This window comes from Hoplias malabaricus, chromosome 5, assembly GCF_029633855.1.
Source record: "Hoplias malabaricus isolate fHopMal1 chromosome 5, fHopMal1.hap1, whole genome shotgun sequence".
NCBI lineage: Eukaryota > Metazoa > Chordata > Actinopteri > Characiformes > Erythrinidae > Hoplias > Hoplias malabaricus.
The window spans coordinates 39343565-39365846 of NC_089804.1; the positions used below are offsets into that span (position 1 = coordinate 39343565).

The following is a 22282-nucleotide window of genomic DNA, read 5'->3' on the forward strand; positions in this document are numbered from 1 at the left end:
GCTAGCCTGTTTAAAAATGTGTCTTTGTTCATGATGAGATCTCTGTGCTAAAATGACAGGTAAGACAAATACGCTAAAACATAATTTTAAATCATGCAACGGCAAATGCTGTGTTACAAGCCCCGGGCTATTAGTGAATGAGTGCAAAAGCCAGAGAGGAAAAGATGGATGTTGAGGGAGATGGGAGGGAAGGGGCAGAGGAAAAAAAAAACAGAAAGAGAGAGAGGGAGGGAGAGAAAGATAGCACAGGAGAGATGGATATGCACAAGTGGGAAACAGAGAGAGAGGGAGAGAGATATGGATGGTAAAAGTGAGTGTGAGAGAGAAGGAGAGAGAGGGAGATGAAGGCTGACAGAAACAAACATCGGGCAAAGGAGGGCTATGAGCAATGTGTATGTGTTCGTGTGTGTGTGTGTGTGTGTGTGTGGGTATGTGTGTGAGAGACAAGGATAGAAGCCAGATGCCTGCAGACAAACCACAGCCACCTGAGGCTATACTGGCACCAGCACAAAACAGAGGGGAGAGAGAGAGAGAGAGAGAGACTGAAACTGAGAGCACTAGTGGATCAGTCATACTCTTTGTTCTCTCTCTCTCTCTCTCTCTCTGTGTGTGTGTGTGTGTGTCCTATTTTACCTCCTACATGTGTCTCGTCCGTGTTTACTCTCCCTTTTCCTCCATGTCTCTCTCCGTCAGTGTGACTCCGTGTGAAAATGTTAGAGGATTTTACGCTCAGCTCAGAGGCCACGAGTGGGACGTGTAAGGCTCTTCACCACACTCTCACACAGGTGAAAAGATTTCATGCTGTTTGTACTGCAGAGCGAATCTCTGACCTCATCATTCAATACGTTTTTCCTGGATCCTTACCCCTTCATGATATTAGTCTACACTACTTTAAAACAGCAGTAACAGAATAACTCATCATTAGTCTGTGTCAGTATTCACCAGCCTCATTAGGTATCTGTGCCTAAGATTCTTATTTATGGAGTTATGAAATAACTTTGTTTTAATAAGTTTGGGAGAAGGACCAAGCCCAGACTCGTCCTCTACACCACCACTCTCTCCTCACCTTCTCGTGACGAAATCCACACCCCACACCCACCCCTCCTCTTTCACCAATGAATTTGCCCGACAAGGGGGGGGGTCCAGCTTCACTCTCCACTAGCAAATGCTGCCCACATCTCACCTCAAGCCCTTCTGAGTTCCCCTTCCTTGCCCTGCTTACATCAGGCGTGGTCCTCACCTTGCAAAATAGCAGTGGGATTAATTTATATTCTTTACATAGATTCTTATTTACAGCTCTGGACCTGGGAAAATCGCAGTGTTTCAGGACCAGGAGACAACTCACATAGTTAGCTTCAGTCTGGACTGCAATAACCTACAGTATTCAATCAGTGGTGTGTTTCTATATGATGAAGAGCATGTAGTAAACAAGTCTTTGGTTTAAGCGAATGTTCCTCTGTCAGAATCTACTCCACTGCCATTTGTGCAAAATCTGAAAAACATTCAAAAGCAGGTGGAAAAGGTTTCATTTAAAAGCAAAAGTTACTCACGGTTTTGGAGTCGAGCTCTGGAGGGTTGTCGTTGATGTCAGTGATGGTGATGAGGGCAGTGGCTGTGTTGGACAGACCAAAACTCAGGCTGCCTTCCATATCCGTGGCCTGCACTATCAGTGTGTATTGAGACACTTTCTGCAGACAACAAAGAAGACGAAGGCCTTTTACACTGTGTGAAAGCAGCACACGTACGTACACAGTAGATAAACACACATATTGTAAATTAACGATATAAAAATAACCCAGTTTATACCTCTACTAGCCTCGTTTGTTGAAACGATGGAAAAAAGCCTCACAAAGATCAGTGCCAAAGCACAGAGAATAACTAAAAAGATAATGGAATTCAAGACCAACTGTTCGCTGTTGTGGAGGATGCTGGATATCACTGGCATGAGCTGCAGCCTTCACACTGTAATAATTGTAAGTTTATTTTGTGAGATTTATCTTGTTGGTTTTGGATTTAAATCCATGCCTTTGGTTGAGTACACATTAATATTTTGCCATGTTTTGTATTCGGCTGTATGAAATGACTCGATAACAGTCAACTAATTTCATTTTGCAACTCCAAACTACACCTTATTCAAACAGCAAGTCCTCCAAACATATACTAACATGTCTAAGAATAGCACTGCCTATCAACACACCACATATTCATTCACACACACACACACACCACACTGGAATATACGCCTATGCTTTCTGTAGCTGAAGATTACTGTAGCTTCATTATTTCAGGGTTTTAATGAAGCAGCTTGTAAACGTTATTGCTTTGTCCATTTTAATCTGCTGTACTGAAACACTGCCCTCCAAAGATGAATTAACAATGATTTGTTGTCTAGCCGTCTGCAACCAAGATTCAGAAACGAACCTTTTGCATTATTCACTCTTTTTATGGCTCTAAAAGCAGGGAAAATGTGCCAAAGCTGTTTCGCCTTTCCATATTCCTTATATTCCTCCTCCCTCTGATCCAAGCAATTCCACACTGGACAGAAGCAGAGAACAGATTCCCAGCCAAAGAATCTCTGAGCTCTTGCCTCATTAATCCTATTGACTAAAGGCTGCCTTTGCATGGGAAGCAGGAAAACATGTCAAGGTCGGGGCAGAGCGGGGCTAAACGTGGACATCTTGATGACCGAACTGACCTGAGGATATAAATATATATCTATACCAGTGGCGGATGCTGGTCTTTCAAGGAGGGGAAGCTCAATTTCGGTCTACATCATAAAATGTGTCGGTTTATTTATACGTAAATTCTACCCTCCGTTCCTTTTCAAGAAAATGATCTGTGACCCTGTCGTCTTTTCCAGGGACTTGACTAGCTGATTCGCTCATTTCGCTGTCAATCAAAAAGGGATTCAGCCTCAGAGAGATCATCCAATCATAATGCAGAAGCTGAGCGTCCGGGCCAGCCGAGGCCAGCCCACTGCCCCACAGACCCCCAGAGACGCTGAGCGTCCGATGGGCGGGACAAAGCCCAGCATTTATCCAATGACTCGTCTCGTTTCGCTGCACTTTGCTGCTTCGCTATTGAACTCTGTGGACGCTCAGCGTCCTCACTGTTTAAAGCACTGTGAAGCTGCGGGAATGATTGAGAGGAAAGCCGCATTTTTACCAGTGATAAGAAGCTGGTTCTGAACAAAAGTTGAGCGCGTTGTAGTGCATATTTATTCAATGACATGTACACACCGCAGTATATATTTGATCACTTATTTTTTGACATTTTAGGGGAAGCTGAGCTTCCATTGCAGTCGCCTCTGATCTATACCAGCTATGTTTGATTACAGCTAGAGATTGCATTCAAACACAAGCTGAACCCAAAAGCATGACTCACACAATGTTTCTTTTCAAAAAGACATAAACAACTACCCACACACACCTTAGCTGCCGTACACACTGAGGCTTCAGAGTACTCTGAGTGCTTGAATACTTCTAAACTTTGTCGCATATGCATTCATGTGTTATGTGTGTGTGTGGATTTCATGGCAGTTTTTATTGGATTCGGATTATGCTCACTCATTCTAAGCTTCCGAAATCGATGCAGCTCTATCACTGTACTCTCCCTCTTGCTCCCTATAAGGTGATCAGTACATTCTTAAGGCCTTTCAGAGGGGCCATTCCAAAGCACTTAACCTCCAGTGGAACACTTTGGCCCGGTCTGACCGCTCATTACAGCAGCATGCGCATGTTACAGCAGTGGCCGGGTCCATGGCTCAACACCGGCCAGGGGCCTTTTATTACATGAACATAATGAAATATCAATAGCCGCTCCCTTATGCACTGCAGCGAGAAGGTGAAACAAATCACAGTGTAATTAATCCACAATCACCGTTTTCAAGCGGAAGACAGCGGGAGTGATGAAGGCCAACAGTGGGCAAGCAGGTGTGATTAAAGAGAACACACAGGGTAAGTCCAAATTAATTCATTCAGCCTTGTTCAGACTGCAGAACACAATGAGGGAAAAATGCCAGTCTCAGACCGAACCAGCAATTTCACATGAGCATTTGGACATACATTTACAAGGCCACTTTATTAGAAACAAAGAGGTGGTTCGTCTCAGCCGTGATGTCATTTGTGGACCACACGTGTTCTGTTCAGAAGCTCAGAACATGTAAGGAAATGTACACTAACAATTAACACTAACAATTACTTATGGCAAGAAATGTCCTGTCTAAATTCATTCATTCATTGTCTGTAACCCTTATCCAGTTCAGGGTCACGGTGGGTCCAGAGCCTACCTGGAATCACTGGGCCTTGGAGGAGGCCTGTCTACATTATATTCTTTATATGTTTGTCTAGTTCAAGTGTGTCTAGAGGCATCAGAACAGAAGTCTTGCTTATGGGACACTTCGGATTCAAAAGTGGACGTTGTCCTGCGGTCACACTGCTTTATGTAGAGCGTGTGATCTCAAAACCAACATCCCTTGACCAAGCATGACCACATACATGAACATGTCTAGAACTGAAGCCTGGAAAGCTGCATCTACACAGTTTACAGACTTCTATAAATTGGGCAATATGTAATTTGCAGGCGAAAATACCTCTTATATTGTACATTAGTGAGCATGTGAGCACACAGACACCTACACACACACACACACACACACACACACACCAGTGCAATGACAACAACCCCCCCCCCCCCCCCCACCCCAAAGTGCACACGCCCACTTGAGTCTACTGTTATGAAGAACATTTCACAGCCCAGTGGGCCCTGACCTGTCTGCACAGCACACCTCTCTGTCCACAGAGAGGAAAGGAGAGTTGGGCGGGAGAGTTACAGACAGAGGGAGAGAAGGAGAGTGAGAGAGAGCGAGAGAGGGAGAGAAGGAGAGTGAGAGAGAGCGAGAGAGAGAGAGAGAGAGAGAGAAATATGAGGAGCAGGCCCATTTTAGATCCCTGATTCTCAAGTGTTCACACACAGATGCACAGGCACTCACACAGACATGAAAACACACACACACACACATACACACACACACACACACACACACAAAATGGCAATCGATTCGTTAATCAGGCGTAACAGAGCGGACACATTCTAACCCAGACTTGACACTGGAAGCACACACATACAACACACACACACACAGGTATAGAGCCCTGGGCAGGGAACAGGTGAAGAAAAGCAACAGCCTGGACAATCTGGCCGGTGTGGATCCATGCTGCTCTGAGAGCCACAGTTAGGGCCCTAACAGACGCGCACTCTGGAGGAGGGAGCAAAACAATGCAGGCGGAATATTGCCAGAGGCTCATTAGGAGCCCGGCGAGAGCACGCCGCTTTATCTTCTACTAAGAGCTCGATAAAAGAGCAAGCTGGCTCATAACATATGCCCATTCAGAGCAATTATTCACAACCCGTAATAACAGCCTTATGCTGGGATGACTCATGTTGATCATAATTCTGCAGCCTCACGTCCATCACTCTATCTATTCAGCCCGCGAGCTGTCAAGCTGTTGGTGCTAATGTCAGTCTGAAGAAGAAAAGCCAGTGTTGGAATCCCAGATCAGAGGAATGCTCACGCAGAAGAAGAGCTAGTGCTGGTATCTCAGACCAGAGAAACGCTCCTGGAGAACGTTGGCATCGAGTTTCTTACGGAAGAAGAAAAGCCAGTGATGGTATCCCAGACCAGAGACGTGATTATGGAATAGAAAAGCCTGGGCCAGAGGAAGCAGTGCTGGTTCCTCTAATCACGCGACTGGACATCTACCCTCCTCTTTCACTAATTGAACACACCTGGCCTTAGTGGCCAGATGGTGTTGAAGACTCTGATTAGCAGGATTAACTGGGTTTAATTAGGGTAGAGATAAAGGTGAAAGGACCTGCATAAAGATAGCTCTCCATCAACGGAACGGGAGAGATCTGTGCCAGCGTCAAAGGCATTTGCTCGCACAGGAAAAAGGCACAATAGTTAATAGTACATTTGAAAAGACAATCTGATTAATATCAGGGATAATGCATACTATGAAGTCTCTTTAAACATTTTCATTTCCAGCAAGAGGCAGGCTCTTATCCAGAGGGAATTAAAGCGTTTAATCCCTTAATGCAACAAAAAGGTGTCTATTCCTGATGCGTTTTTGCATTTGTGTGAATTCCTCTTCTTTTTTGTCTCTTTCCTTTTCCCAGTAACAGCTTCCGGACTCTGCTATCCATCATTTCAGATCCTCAGTGTTGAGCGATCTTCTCACAGTGACAGAAACATCTATGGGTTTTCTCAGAACCTTAAATACATGAAGGATGTTCTTTGACTATGTGTATGTACATGAACATGTGTGTGTGGTTATATGGGTGTGTGTGTGTGTGAGTGGAAGATGTGAGCAGAGGTCAGTCACTCTCTGCTGGAGAGGGTTAATTGGTATGCTGCTCTGATCAGTTCACTATGACACTAGAGTGAACCTGAAGTCCCAGCAGCACAACGCTTCTGCACAAGGCTTCTTCACCCCACTAATTACTGCATAAATATTCCAATTAGGCTACTGCTACTGATGAAAGAGCTCTGCCTCCTGATGAGGATGTGTATGTGTGTGTGTGTGTGGGGGGGGTAAGCTGTTCATCTCTCCTCAGTATCCTGCCTTAGCTCCATCTGATGCCATGTCCTGTGGTGAGGATGCTGACATTTCCACAGCGTTTGATTAAATGCTTCTCTAGTGGAGTACAGGGCTCTTCTGGGTGGTCTGTGAGCCCATTAAGCTGGCACACATGCGTTCAACGCTGCTGTGGTTAACAGTACACAGGGTTTGAATTAACTGAGTATGAATTTACATTCATTCATTCATTGTCTGTAACCCTTATCCAGTTCAGGGACACGGTGGGTCCAGAGCCTACCTGGAATCATTGGGCGCAAGGGGGAATACACCCTGGAGGGGGCACCAGTCCTTCACAGAGCAACACACACACACCTACAGACACTTTTGAGTTGCCAATTCACTTATCAACATGTGTTTTGGACTGTGGGAGGAAACCGGATCAACCGGATGAAACCCACACAGACACAGGGAGAACACACCACACTCCTCACAGACAGTCACCCGGAGCGGGAATCAAACCCACAACCTCCAGGTCCCTGGAGCTGTGTGACCTTGACCCTACCTGCTGCACCACCGTGCTGCCCATGAATTTATGATTCAAATATATCCACCTGTGGCACGTTTATAAATTATATCACATCAGAATCAAACTGAAAGTCTGTATTTGTGTTTTATTCGTGTGTGTCTGACTGACACCTCCCTGTCATGTCAATTCTATGTACTTGGACTTTGCCCGTTAGATTACTTGTAATCCATGAACAAAGATTCAACTTAGGGTGACCGGTGGACTTGGGGCATGTTTACACTTGGCAGGTTTGGCACGATTAAAATAAACCCTGCTGCAATTCCTCTGTAAGTGTGGCTTCGTTAAACAACTGTTAACAATGCTACGTACGTTGAGCTATCGTTAGAGAGCACATACCCACACAGACACCCTCGTCAACCTCGGTCCACTTCCAATTGGATTTTGGTGCTGGTTGATACAAATATAAACATGAAATGGACCAAATACATATAAAAGGAACAGATATAAATTATAACACTTGATATAAACACTATATATAGATTCATACAAATCTATCATCTCAAATTATTAGAATATATTTCTGTCTATTTCAGCATAAGCCACTGATTGCTGACAGTTGCCCAGAAGACGATCAGCGGCATTCTCCACGAGGAGGATAAGCCACAGAAGGTCACTGTTTAAAAGGCCGGCTGTTCACAGAGTGCTGTATTAAAGCATATTACTGGAAAGTTGACTGGAAGGGGAAAAAGTGGTAGGAAAGAGTGTGTAAACAACAGGGATGAGAGCAGCCTTAACAGGGTACTTGAAACACTTCTGTCTGCCCGGTCAGAAGAGGTCAGCTATATCAGACAGTCCTCCCTTGGGGTTCAAGTTAACCAGCTAACATGTATAATCGTCCCTGTGTAATATTCCTTGACCGGAAGTTAAATGCCTGTATTAAAATGCTGCCTTGCTGCTGCCATCATGTGGTTATTGTCATAATTATGGTATTTTGCTTCAGTTATTTATTTTGCCAAGAAAATAAAGAGGATGATTCACTCTGCAACCTGTATGTGTGTGTTATTAACTCTGATAGACAGCAAGTAAACCCACAGGTGTGCCCTAGTTCTGCTGGAAGAGCACAGGTGGCAGGCAGAGGGTGTTATTGAGCACAGGTGGGAGGCAGAGTGATTAATGTGCATTACCTCACCTGCATCATGAGCACAGAGCACCAGCACATGGACCTCAATTCTGCACACCCATAGCCACCAGCACATAGACCTAGATACTGCACACCAACAGCTACCAGCACAAAAACAGAAGGAATCGTGTTCGGCTGACAGCCATGTGTAAGGACCTAGCTTAGTTCTGCTCCATTCACTATCTCCCTGTTTGTCTATTTACCCTTTTTCCGCTCTGTTGATTAAAAAGGAATTAACAAAGCCATTATGTGCTGAGTCAATAGACTGAAATAAACCAGAACACAAAACTAGAATATTTTCATTGGCTATTTTTATTCTATTTCTGATATTAATCAATATTTTCGATATATCAATATTTTCTACCTGGATTGTAACCCTCGGCTAGCGTCAATATGTAGTTATTGACCTGAGCCGGCACAACATGAGAATAATATTGCGAGAGAGATATAGTCTGGAGCGGGAAAACAAGGCGAGAAGCAGCGCGGAAAGATGAGGGAAAAGCACAAAAAAAAGATGAAGGAAATATGACAAGACTCTGCTGCAGGTCAGCTGATGCATTCTGGCATGACTCACACTGACCCCTGCGTGACCTCACTCATTAGCGCAGCAAAGAGAGGTTATGGGAAACTTTGCATATCTGTGTACGTATGTGTGCGATACAGAGAGAGAGAGAGAGAGAGAGTTTAAAGAACTCTGCTAATCAGTAGGGAGTTAAGAGCTAGAGGCATGTAGAAGTTAGGTCTGTTCCCATGACCCCTAACGTGTGTTTGAGCATCACGTCGATAAAGCAGGGCTGTGGCTGGCAGCTATGGCTAGGTGAATCCGAGTGGAGCAGTTAAGGCAGAAAATAACAAGACAAGCAGAGATATTGCCCTCAGCATCCCATAACTTTGGCCTTTGGCAAGGCTTTGGTTGTGCCCTACAGGAAAAATAGTTCAGAATGATGTACTCTAAGGGCTGGCATGACTATTCATTTTTATTATTCGACTAGCCGTCCAGCAAAAGATGATCACTAATCTACAGCTTAAGTGCAAAAAGCAGCAACATTCATCAAGAAAATGTGTTCTATGTGCAAACTGCTACTACGGTCTGGCACAAGCTTTTTTTGTCCTATTGCCACTGGTTTCAGGCTCAGACGTCTAACATACACTCAGACACGTCTCAGACATAACCCTTTTTTAACTCTAAGCTGCACTGACAACAAAGGCTAAACATGAAGTGATTTTCCAGGTCTGGAGCTTGGTCAGAAACAATTGACAGTGAGGAAGATCTAGTGTCGTTAGATGGAAACCTAATCAGTCTTTAACTCTCAGATCGGGCTCCTGAGTGATCTGAGGGCTTCTGATATTTTCCAATAAGTTTGATTCATGCTGCATATGGAGCAGACCTTGCAGAAAGAAGAGCCACTGCTGAGCAGAGATAAATAAGAGCTTGTGGAATATTTATAACGTATGGATCCATATGTCATGCCACTCTCTTTACAATTTCAAGTGAGCTGTGAAATATTTCTCTAGCACTCACTGTGATATCTGAGACTTTCCTCCACACATTCAGCCACAGTTTGTATGTTTGTATGTGTGTTATACCCTCATGTTCCTTTATCATCTAATGTGACAGAAAGTGACAGAAAATTCTGTGTAATGCAGTCCCACTACTGCAGTGCAGCTTGGGTGTTGATACTGACCTCCCTGTCCAGGCCTGCTGCGATGGTGCTGATCTCTCCTGTAGCCCCGTTGATGGTGAACATGTTGGGGATGGGGATGTGTGGGCTTTGATTGAGGATGCGGTAGTGGACCAGGCCGTTGGGCATAGTGCTGTCATCAGCGTCAAATGCAGTCACTCGCATTACTGATGTACCTGCAGAAAAAGAGAGCGGAAACACTTACTTATGCTTTAGAATGAGTGAAACCGGCTGATGATGAGCATACACAAACACGACCGAAAATAACACTGGTCTAACTCATTTTCTAAAAGTAAATGTGGCTCTGTGATTCTGAACCATCAAAGTAGTGACGCACATTTTGGGTAAAAGGGTAAAAACAGTGGTCTTCTACAACAACAGTAGAATCACTTTTCCATTAGACAAATTCGGTGTCTGGAACAGGGTACCTTTTTAGTACCTGATTCAAAGAGATTGGCCACAGAGGCGTGTCAGTTATTTAAGAATGTAGACACCTGGCACAAAGTAGCCATTTGTAAAATCTCTAAGCTACTGCCGAGACCATTCATTCATTATCTGTAACCCTTATCCAGTTCAGGGTCGCGGTAGGTCCAGAGCCTACCTGGAAACCCATGCAGACACAGGGTGAACACACTGCAGAGACCATGTTTGTTTTATCTGACCCCAGTAAAAAACAAGTGCTGTAAGTAGGTGATTCTTAAATCTGGGGCTTTCTCATGATTGGAAATTTTTCCTAGAATTCAGCTGTAACTCATAGACTTGGGTTACAGACTTGGGTTGTTTGTATGTGGACTCAGAGTTGAATAGTTCTATATTAAATTACAAAACCAGTGCTTTGTTAATGAAGAATCCATGGTTATCACAACTGAACCCGCAATCCATGCTTCTCCTTCTTTCCGCATGCTGCTGGTCACTCTCCTCATTACTACTTTCTCAGCTCCTTGCTCAGTTGTGCCAAGCTGAGTCAATCTCCTCTGGATTCTGTTCAAACCCACCTTAAACTGAAGCAGTTAGCATGCCAGCAAATCACTTCAGCAACACAGCAAACCCCCAGGTGCTGCAGTGCTCATACGGTTTCTTTAGTTAGAGCTATGAGTAAGTCTCTCTCTGCATCACTTCCATTTATTATCCCAAAAGCCCTACAGTATATCCACTGACTTAATGATACAACGCTACACCGCTGTTGTTCTTCGCTGTCATCCACACATCCATTTGAGCATATCTCTCTCTCTCTCCCACTCTGTGTGTGTATGTGTGTGTGGGGGAGTAGAGGACTTCTCGGCCTTTACCCCCAAAAACACGATTATCGATTTCAACGAGCTTGTCACCCACGGTCTCAAATGTGAGCGAGCAATTACAGCCCCTACTCGCGAGCAAAATGAGGGATAAACCTGTTTTTTTCCCTCTGTGGTGGGTGAAATGTCACTCTGCCTCCCTTCGTTAATGTCACTCTGTCGCTCTAGTGTTTAAGCCTCTGTGTCGTTCTGTATCAGTGGCCTCTGAGGCGCTGGGATAGAGTCTGCAGATGCCTTTAAAATGAAAAAAAGAAAAAGAAAAACCAACCCCCACCACCACCGACTGCTGCTTGTGGCAGGCAACACAAAGGCACTAAGCAACAGACTTTTCCAAACAATAGCGAAGCTGTTTACAGTGCCTTTTTGTTGGCACACTGTGAACCAAAATAAATAAATAAGTTTTCAAATTGCAAATTAGCTGGAATTTGCATCAGCCAACTGGTATGAAGTTCCAAATAGTTAGTGTTAGGGCTGAGGTCGGCTTAGCAGACATCTTTCTTTTTCTAGATGATAAAAAGCTTAGGAAATGTCATAAAAATTCCAATTTCGTAATATTGTATAAACTAAAAGAAACAATACACCTCATTTAACTATGTATTTTGCTTTCACATTAATAAAATACATCATGACACATCTGACCTCTCCATGCCCCGCCTTTTTTTTTTAACGACAGCAGTGGCATGAACCATGTTTACAGAGATCAGTACAAAGAGAAACCGGAACAAAACATTCTGATTTTATCAAAATGTGTACGTGTTTATTATACATTTCACATGACAATTTTGTATGTCCGCGTGGGTTTCCTCCGGGTGACTGTCTGTGAGGAGTGTGTTGTGTTCTCCCTGTGTCTGCGTGGGTTTCCTCCGGGTGACTGTCTGTGAGGAGTGTGTTGTGTTCTCCCTGTGTCTGCGTGGGTTTCCTCCGGGTGACTGTCTGTGAGGAGTGTGGTGTGTTCTCCCTGTGTCTGCGTGGGTTTCCTCCGGGTGACTGTCTGTGAAGAGTGTGGTGTGTTCTCCCTGTGTCTGCGTGGGTTTCCTCCGGGTGACTGTATGTGAGGAGTGTGGTGTGTTCTCCCTGTGTCTGTGTGGGTTTCCTCCGGGTGACTGTCTGTGAAGAGTGTGGTGTGTTCTCCCTGTGTCTGCGTGGGTTTCCTCCGGGTGACTGTATGTGAGGAGTGTGGTGTGTTCTCCCTGTGTCTGTGTGGGTTTCCTCCGGGTGACTGTCTGTGAGGAGTGTGGTGTGTTCTCCCTGTGTTTGTGTGGGTTTCCTCCAGGTGCTCCGGTTTCCTCCCACAGTCCAAAAACACACGTTGGTAGGTGGATTGGCGACTCAAAAGTGTCCCTAGGTGTGAGTGTGTGAGTGAATGTGTGTGAGAGTGTGTGCTGCCCTCTGAAGGACTGGCGCCCCCTCCAGGGTGTATTCCCGCTTTGCGCCCAATGAATTCAGGTAGGCTCTGGACCCACCGTGACCTGGAACTGGATAAGGGTTACAGACAATGAATGAATGAATGAATTTTGTATGTGAAAGATCAGACGCAGTTATAATGTAATAAATCTAATTTTAACAATGTCTCCAAATTTGTTTACTACACGCCTAGTTTAAATTAGCTACACAGTCCCATCATTTTCAACTGGGAATATGAGTGTATTATTTGATGCAAAAACAACATATTTACACTGACCAATCCAGAGATGTCCTTCAGGAACTGGTCATAAAGGCAGCAGGTTTTATAGTTTATAAGGTCTGAGCCCTGGAAGCCACCCCTTCAGACGAGCAAACGCTGAACTTAATAAAGGCCCTATTTGGTACAGCATTATATGCTAATTCTGAGCGGTGAGTGTTTTTCCAGCTTCAGGAATAAAATGGAAACCGAGCTCCGCATAACACTCTGCACATCTCATAACACTCGTATCATTCTGACAAATTTACTGCCTCTGCTGTTCTCACCGCAGGTTTGCTCTGAAGAATTTCTCAGAGGTTTTCTTCATATGATGGACATAGCTGTGACTGTGGTTCGTTATTTTGCAAATGGTCTATTCTTGCCAAAAGTACAGAAACGCAAAGGCAAAATGGTGGAATAATGTACACATCTGAGCGAAATAAATGAAATGAGCTACTTCTTTGTAGATATTCCTTGTGATATGCTTTCAACTTTGTCCTATTCGCTTGGGACCCCGTTTTGGCAGATCCTGACTGGAGCTTAAAAGACTAACTATGCTTTCACAGGAGGCTCTGGCTCTGTTGTAATTGCCAGAGGATAGTGCCATCATTTCAGTGACAACACACCTATGAAAGGATAATTGTGGCTGAGGGTTCTATTTCAAACTTCATTAAGTTTCGGAGCGGGATCTGTCACCACGTCTGAGGATGAGGGGGAGGAGGGAGAATGAAGAAACACGAGAAGTGAGAGGAAAAACAATTACGCCCTCTCCTGATAGGGCTACATCAATATTTGAACAACCAAAAGGGAAAGAGAAAGGAAAAGGAAGAAGGGGAGAAGGGAACGGCCTGATTGCCTGTCAAATTTGTAAAAGTGAGAAGGAGGAATGGAGAGGGAGAGAGAAAGAGAGAGAGAGAGAGAGAACTAAATTGCATGTCAAATGTCACCTTCAATTTTCAATGAGTCGAATTCTTTAACAGGATTATTTGCTCTTAGTGAGTAAAAGTGAGAAAGATGAACATACAGGAAACAGTTAACCTCTGAGCCTTTACAATTGCTCTTTAATTCAAAAACTAATTCGGAGCTGTAATTGCTTTTCGACTTAAATCAGCAGAGCTCAACATTCCTTCTTTCATCGTGGGTTTGCAGGTTGGACAGCTCTCACTCTTTGTCTCTCTCTCTCTCTCTGTAGACATGTGGATGAGAAATCATTAGCTTGTGCTAGTTGAACATAACCAGGTTGGAAAAGGACATAAACCCATTCATTTAACACTAAACACTGAGACAGAACGGACATAAACGGTTCCATTTAGCATTGAGGGACTCACTGGTGGAGATTCAAAGACTCAGACTCAACGACTTCAGTCTGTTGACTTCATATTTCATACGAATTAAGCTGCAAGAGTTCAGAGTCAGGGAGCTACAAAGCCCTTAGCACTGGACTGTGGAGTGATGGAGCTCCACCAAAAAGAGATGTATGGGTTTTCATGGTTCAGGACAAGTCATCCAACATCAAAACCTGAGCTCTGTTGGTCGATCACCATCAGATCCTCACAGAAACGATCTGAAATCTAGTCTACAGCTTTCCCTAGAAGAGTAAAGGCTCTAACTGGAATGAAACGGGGGCCAAAAAAGCGGACGTCCCTCTGGTTTATGAAGCACGTCTGTCTACAGCGCAACATTTCCAGTTCAGTTCACACAAAAAAGTGAGTTTATTAAGTGCGAATGCAGATTGCTGACTCTTTTCATCAAGCTGGCACTTATTACATCGCGTTTAAGATGAGAAAACTGTGTGAACTTCATCACTGCCGTTCCTACGCTGTTGAACTCTGTGGCTATTTCTGCCTCATCTAATTGAGCTGCAAGCTCTCTGTGCCGCATAACATGCAGTAAGAGCCCTTTACCAGCATAACAAAGCTACCGTTAATGCAAAGGTAGAGGCAAAGTGTTTCTTTCTGAGGGCCCTCCTTTTATTTTATACATATACAGGGTTTCATTGGAGAAGATAACCTGCACTGGCGCTCCACAGTCGAATGCCTGAATTTGATGAGCTGCAAAACCACTTAAGCGTTCCTTAAAGCTGGCGGCCACGAGTGCAGCATCAGAGGACATGGTGTCCGGCACTTCCCCTCGACCTCCACAAAGCTTTCAGTGTGGATTTCTCTCTGTTAGCAGCGTGGATCCTCTGAGGACCATCAGAAGGCAAATCGGCTCTCTTGCAAAGGAGCCAGGGGCCAGTTCTCGCTCCTCGTCCATTAAGCCAATTGAAACATCTTTGTCTCTCTCTCTCTTTCTCTCTCTCCCTGTCTCTTTCTCATCCATCTTCAGCCGTCTGTTTTTCTTTTCTCCGAAGAGCAAACATCAGAGTCTAATGAACCCCATGGCCCTGCTGGCCTGCGGAAGAGGAAAAAAAAGCTTAAACCTCCGCTCACACTGTTAGCAAACTTTTCCCCCCACTCCACTCGCCGGAGGACAAATTGGGTGTGTGAGTGCACTCAGCTGGAATTTCTGAGGCAGTCCGCCTGCCTTTTTAACTCCGCCACTAAGAGGATCCCTGCCTCGAGGGCCATTTAGGAAAATGCAAGAAAAGACGAGGAGCCTGAGCTCGAGTCATGAGTCAGTAAACATGGGAGGACAGACGAAACAGAAGTCCAGTAAAACGTAGCATCTAATGTCATTTCTGTATGTTACAGCATTATGTGAATGTCTCTTTCATGGTGTATCATACTCTTGTGAATAATACAGATACTCGCTCTGACTCGAATGTAAATAGCCTAATGTAAGGAATGCATAAACTGGTCAAATATTATATATGCGCTTGTCGTGGGCGGCTGTAGACTAGTAGGTGGCTGAATTAATGATGATATACGGCAGCAGTAGAAGCACAGAGGGGCTTCTGGAAATACTTGAAAACATATTTAACTGCTCTGCTCCTCCACAAAGTAAAATACTTACTGCTAGCCATCGGTAGCAAGCTAACAATAATACAATTCTTTTTTATTGTACCTCAGAGACTTCATTTATACCTGGCCCTCAGAGGTTTAAGACCTGACTTAGACCCGCACCTCAGAGACTTAAGATGTGAATTAGGAGCGGTTTCCCAGACAGGGATTAAGCCGTAAGACTCTAAACTTGACTTAGACTCTCACCTAAAAGATCTGAGTCTTGACTTCACTTCAGACTCTCACTTCAGATATTTGAGACCTGACTTACACTCTCATCTCAGAGCCTTGAGACTTTACTTAGACTCTCATCGAAAAAGATTGGAGACTTTACTCAAGAGATTTGAGACCTTGCCTTAAACTTGCACTTCAGAGACACTTGATGCCGACAGCTCACTGAATCTTTATTTTTTCGACTGGTGAAAATGAACAGTGATATAACTCTTAGAAGAAAAGAAGAAGAAGAAAAACAGAGACAGTGGTAAGCAGTGCAACATTATTAAATATGGAAATCTCTTACTGGCTTCTAACAGTTGTTCGTATACGTGTAATGATTTGGCCAGGCACTATGTACTAAATAACAATTCAATAAAATATACAAAACTGAGTGTACACAGACCCGGTTGCCAATAAACGAGCACCCTTGTGGGTTTTAACTGTGCATCATCCAGTATCAAACACGAACAAGGATAGAGGCTGATTTACAAAGACTCCAGTTTAAATTATGCCAAGACTGAATCATAAACAAAAGTGGGCTGAACTTAAATTGGATTAGCTTTTATTAATCATACAGCAATTGGACGACGGTTTACGTGTGGGCTACAAGAGACGAGATTCAATTAATGTGCCTGTGTGTGCCTCCCAGTGGGGGCTTCTCTAGAGAAAAAGGGAGAAAACAGCGGAAACATGGCATTTAGGGCTGAATTCCGCTGATGAATTGAAGTGATAAGCTGCGATACATGTGGGGAGAGCGATAAGGCTTGGGCCCAGCGTGCTCCTCTTTGACGATGGCCTGCACCGTACTGGCAGGTGGGAAATCTGCCACAGCACCTTCGGAGACACTTTGATATGGTGGGTCTGTTGGGTGTAAGCTTCTTTTTCAAGGCCTTTAACAGATAATCACACTCGTTTGAGGCTCATGTCAAGGAAAAAAAAAAAAATATATATATATATATATATATATATAAAAGAGAACCAGCAGTTTGATTAAAACTTCATCACCGTAGAACATCAACAGAACATGGGCTGTGCTATCATTCCCATTTTCAACTCCCTGGTGACTGTTATCTCAAGGAAGAGCTCAGAGCTGGCTTAAGTTTACACTTGTCAGTACGACTGCACATTTTCTGAATATAAAAAAAACAAACCAAATAAAAACACATCAACAACAACAAGGACGGGTGCTGGGATGGAAAAAACACGGCGGCTCTGTGCTTTTCTAGGCTAATTAGCAGCGGTTGGTCAGCGTGCTACAGACCCACGCTCTACTGAATAGAAACAAAACCTCTCTTTCTTTTTCCCCTCGCTTTTGTTGTTTATGAATCCCCAGAAGGACAAAGTTTTCTGTGAGAAATAAAAAAACACTCCAAACTGTAAAGACTCAACGTTTCTTTTGAGGGCCCACTTCTTTGAGGCGTGACCCAACACAACACTCGGTTTTTGAGCGGACAGTTGATGAACGCTCGGCTGTCCTCGCCTGATAGCCACTCCGCTGTGACCGCAGAACCACACAGCATGAGGAAAAACTAAAGCGGTAAAAAAACACAGCTCTGAACTTTGATCATACTGAGCAGGGCTGACAGTGCTGGGGAGCACAGCTCAAGGCACTGCTGTGGAGCTTATTGGGCTTTACTGCAGACAGAGGACAAAACCGATAGAGGACAATTACTGGACTTGTTCGGTGACATTGACATCATTATCATTATCATTAATGTTGTTACTGTCATCACCAGAATTACCACCATACTGCTGCCCAAAACATCACCGTCGTCATCATGAGCTTTTTAACATGCAAATTCACAGTCATTTTAACATGTGCTAGCATAGTCTGATTCAACGTCAACTTCAGTGAAATGAAGCCCTCATACGAGTTCACCCTTGCAAACATTGCGTCTTGATGTTATAAAATTACTGATTAAAAAAAATATGGAACCTTCATTCTCTGTAATCCCTTCATCCAGTTGAGGGTCACAGTGACCTGAGGCAGGGATTGAACCCACAACCCCGGGGCACTGAAGCTGTGTGGTAACGAGACCTGCACCACTGTGTCGTCCTGTCCATTAATTGCATTTAAACATACTGAGGACAGAAGGGAAACGTGGGGATCTTTTCCCTGCCTCAAAGTCTGGACTCAAGAAAACACAAGTGTGAAACAAAATTCTTAAGGAAGCCAATGGTGGAAAATAACAACAAAAAAAAAATGAATCCACATCTGAACATGTAGCCCCTGACCCTAGAGCTGTGTAATCACATGCAGAGCATTAAAGCATTGGCTCTGAATTTACAATCCCATCGTCATCGTGATTGTTCCATACCTGGTTTGGAGCCCTCGGGGACTGATCCGTTGTAGACCTGGTTTTTAAACTCAGGTCTGTTGTCGTTCATGTCAATAACGTAGATGTACAGATCGATGGGAGGCTCCATCTGATTCCCATTGACATCCACTGCATGAGCTCTCAGCTGCGTGAGGAAACAGAAGCAATCTGTCACAAATTTACACATCGGACAGAAACAGACCTGTTTTTAAATGTGTAAAATACAGCCGAGAGCCTGAGACTTATACTCACAGAAGTGTATTAAAACTAAACTTCCTTTATTCCAACAAATCAGTACATCTAATATTTCTCATATTGAGACAGTCATGAGATTATTACTCGTTTTGAGTCATTTGACCTCGGGACTGTGTCTCATTCCATTGGTAGGTCATTGGTGGTTTATTTCAAGCAAAAACTATCAGGATCATGTCGTGAAACCAGTCCATTGTTGTGACATTAGCACAATGTTAAACAACTTTAAACAGTACAAACATCTAGTAACAGACTGAGAAATCTGATAATTACAGCAATCTCAATATGAAAGATATTCGGACTAAATTAAAGATGATTTTAGATTTTCTAAGATATATTTCGAGTATGACATACAGGATGCTTTTCTATTAGTGACTTTTTTGTGAGATTTTCTCTGATTAATTTCCCCCGAAAAGCGGCTTGTAGAAAAGCAGATAACCCTTTAAACTAATCAGTGTTTCAAAGAAAAAGCTCTTGGAGAAGCGACTGAAAAGGAGCAGAGGAAGAAAAATGAGAGAAAGCTTTTTATGACGGACTTCTTTGCAATTTGCAATATGAGGGATTTCTTTATTTATTAATTTTTTTTTTTTTACAAAGCCAGTTTTTTTGACAGTATCGTGTATGAACAATGCATTTGTTTACAAATCTCTCAGTGGCTTTAAACAATACACACCAGTCTCCCCAAGCCAACGGTCAAAAGACCAGGTTTCTATCACCCATAGAATGAAAAATCAGCAAACAAACACCCAAATAAATAAGAAATCACAACAAGAGCTCCATGTGGGGAGGCTAAAGAGGATGGGCCCAGTGTGGAAGAGTGTGTATGGTGTGTTTCTTGTTGGCATCTGAGGCACTACATCTTTGATCTGGAGACCCCCGGTGGATGGACTGCAAATGTGTGGCTTTATGCCACCATCAGTATTCAGGAAAGCAGGTCAGGAACAGAAAGAGAGAGAGAGAGAGAGAGAGAGAGAGAGAGAGAGAGAGAGAGAGAGAGAGAGAGAGAATAGATGAGGGTTCGAGAGGGAGCAAATAGTTTGAGGGAGAGGCAATTAGAAAGCAATAGTAAAGTAGAAAGAAAAAGAAAGAGAGAAAAACTGAAAGGTGAAATGAAGAAATAATGAAAAGAGAAAAAAGAATAAAAACAAGATAGAGAATGAGAGACAGATGAAGAAAGAAAGTGGAGAAATAATGACAGCAGAAGAGAGCAAGATCAAGAGAAAAAAGATGAAGACAGAGTGAGAGAGAGACAGAGAAAGAAGAAGAAAACAGAAATGTCATGCAGAAAAATTGAGAAAGGAAGGGAAAAGTGAAAGTGAGAGAAAACAATTAAGAAAAAGAGAAGGAAAAAGTATGGTATGCTTGAGGGTGAGGGAGTGGAGGGGTTTGAAAGAGAGAGAAAGAAAGACAGACAGACAGAGACAGTTCTCTTGTATTTATTCTCATTTCCCATTACTGTCAAAATATTGGCAGTGCTTTAGTGAGTGTTAAAATAAACTCAGCTGGTGGAACAGCCTCCAGAAGAGCCTCCAGGAACTGACACTCCAAAACAATGCTCCAGAAAAAAACAGAATCCCTCAGACCGCTCTCTTCATTTATCTCTGTGACACTGAGCAGCTGAAATGAAGCTTCGTAATGACTTTCCTTCTGACAATATTCAATTACTCACTTTCTGTACTGATACAAGCGAGCATTAAAAACCTTCACCAACTCTCCTACACTTCTGGAAAATGTGTGGGGGGCAGATATTCGCTTGAAGGGCTCACACACACGCTGAGGCTTGCATACCTTATATTTACCCCAGTCCTAAATAATGCACACTACTGTGAAAAGTTACAACAGCCATTAAGTAGAAGTTAATCATTTTTTTCAGCCTCAGGATCAGAAAAGCATCACAGTAAACTCCACAAATAAATTTATCATCTTAGTATTTACTGTGTCAGCTTTTTAACTGTATTACAGCCTCCGTTCATTCTGGGACACGTGCTTTCGCCAGTGACGTGCAGCTGAATTTTCAGCACATTCCAATCCCAGAATTCTACTAGTAAAATTCTTTTTTGTCTATTTCCTTTACTCAGTAACAGCTCCTTAAAGGCTCCACATCCTTTCAGACTCACGGCGCTGATGGACAGAAACATGTAAAGCAAGAGTTAGGCTTTGTTCTCCTCTTTCTCACAGATAGAAGCTATAAGCGCTGTTTATCTGATGGTGACAGTTTTGGGGCTCTGCCAGGTCCTGCACGGTTGTTAGGAGTCCCTTACTGATGCAAGTGCATGACATTCCAAGTATCTCCAGAGAAACATGTAACTTTAACTTGTGAGCGAGATCAAAAATTAAATAAAGGGCGGTTCCTGATTTTGCACAGCACTCTATTTAAATAAATACATCAAACAAACCCTTAGTGCTTGACTCACACTCTGCTGACAACTGTCAGTCTAAAAGTGTCCTGAAAACACACACATACACACTGTCCTGCAAATAGCCGAAAAAAAAAGACTGACAACAGGACCAGCTATAATTTAGACTGAAGGGTGGACACATCATCTAGCACTCAATGGACTGGAAAAAAGAGAAAAGGGGAGACAGAATGAGAGAAGAGAGAGAGAGAGAGAGAGAGAGAGCATGAGTGAAGGTGAAAAAAGGACTGCATGAGTCAACCCTCATTCCACTGGGAAGCTAAATTTACACGCAGGCCACCAAAACGCTCACAGCACTTTAGCAGGCAGTAAGAAGCAGTGCTGGTCATTTAAAGTAGTGCCCGTGGGCATCAGAAGGAGTGTGTACAGAAAGTGAGTGTGTGTAGGGGTAGACAAATATAAAATGTTGCACCGGACACTCGGGCCGCCAAACTAATGAATGTTGTGGTCAAAATTAAAACTTACATTATTAAGACTTTATCATAAATATCATATTTATGTTTATATATACATCTAACCAACATATATTAAATTAATGGTACAGTACAAGACTTTTATTATGCATTTTTTGTCCTGAGGCGGCACGGTGGCGCAGCAGGTAGTGGAGGTTGTGAGTTCGATTCTTGCTCCGGGTGACTCTCTGTGAGGAGTGTGGTGTGTTCTCTCTGTGTCTGTGTGGGTTTCCTCCGGGTGACTGTCTGTGAGGAGTGTGGTGTGTTCTCCCTGTGTCTGCGTGGGTTTCCTCCGGGTGACCGTCTGTGAGGAGTGTGGTGTGTTCTCTCTGTGTCTGCGTGGGTTTCCTCCGGGTGACTGTCTGTGAGGAGTGTGGTGTGTTCTCCCTGTGTCTGCGTGGGTTTCCTCCGGGTAACTGTCTGTGAGGAGTGTGGTGTGTTCTCCCTGTGTCTGTGTGGGTTTCCTCCGGGTGACTGTCTGTGAGGAGTGTGGTGTGTTCTCCCTGTGTCTGCGTGGGTTTCCTCCAGGTGACTGTCTGTGAGGAGTGTGGTGTGTTCTCCCTGTGTCTGTGTGGGTTTCCTCCGGGTGACTGTCTGTGAGGAGTGTGGTGTGTTCTCCCTGTGTCTGCGTGGGTTTCCTCCGGGTGACTGTCTGTGAGGAGTGTGGTGTGTTCTCCCTGTGTCTGTGTGGGTTTCCTCCGGGTGACTGTCTGTGAGGAGTGTGGTGTGTTCTTCCTGTGTCTGCGTGGGTTTCCTCCGGGTGA

The 22282-nt window shown here is 43.8% G+C and overlaps 1 protein-coding gene across 1 annotated transcript in view; it reads right to left on the reverse strand.

Moving 5' to 3' along the window:
- Positions 1-22282, reverse strand: part of cdh4 (cadherin 4, type 1, R-cadherin (retinal)) — a 61356-nt gene that overhangs the window by 33411 nt on the left and 5663 nt on the right. Inside the window, exons 3-5 of the mRNA XM_066672348.1 lie at positions 18398-18542; positions 9970-10142; positions 1551-1688 (exon numbers count right to left, since the gene is read on the reverse strand). Coding sequence (XP_066528445.1) covers positions 1551-1688; positions 9970-10142; positions 18398-18542 — 456 coding nt within the window. The remainder of the gene's footprint in view (positions 1-1550; positions 1689-9969; positions 10143-18397; positions 18543-22282) is intronic.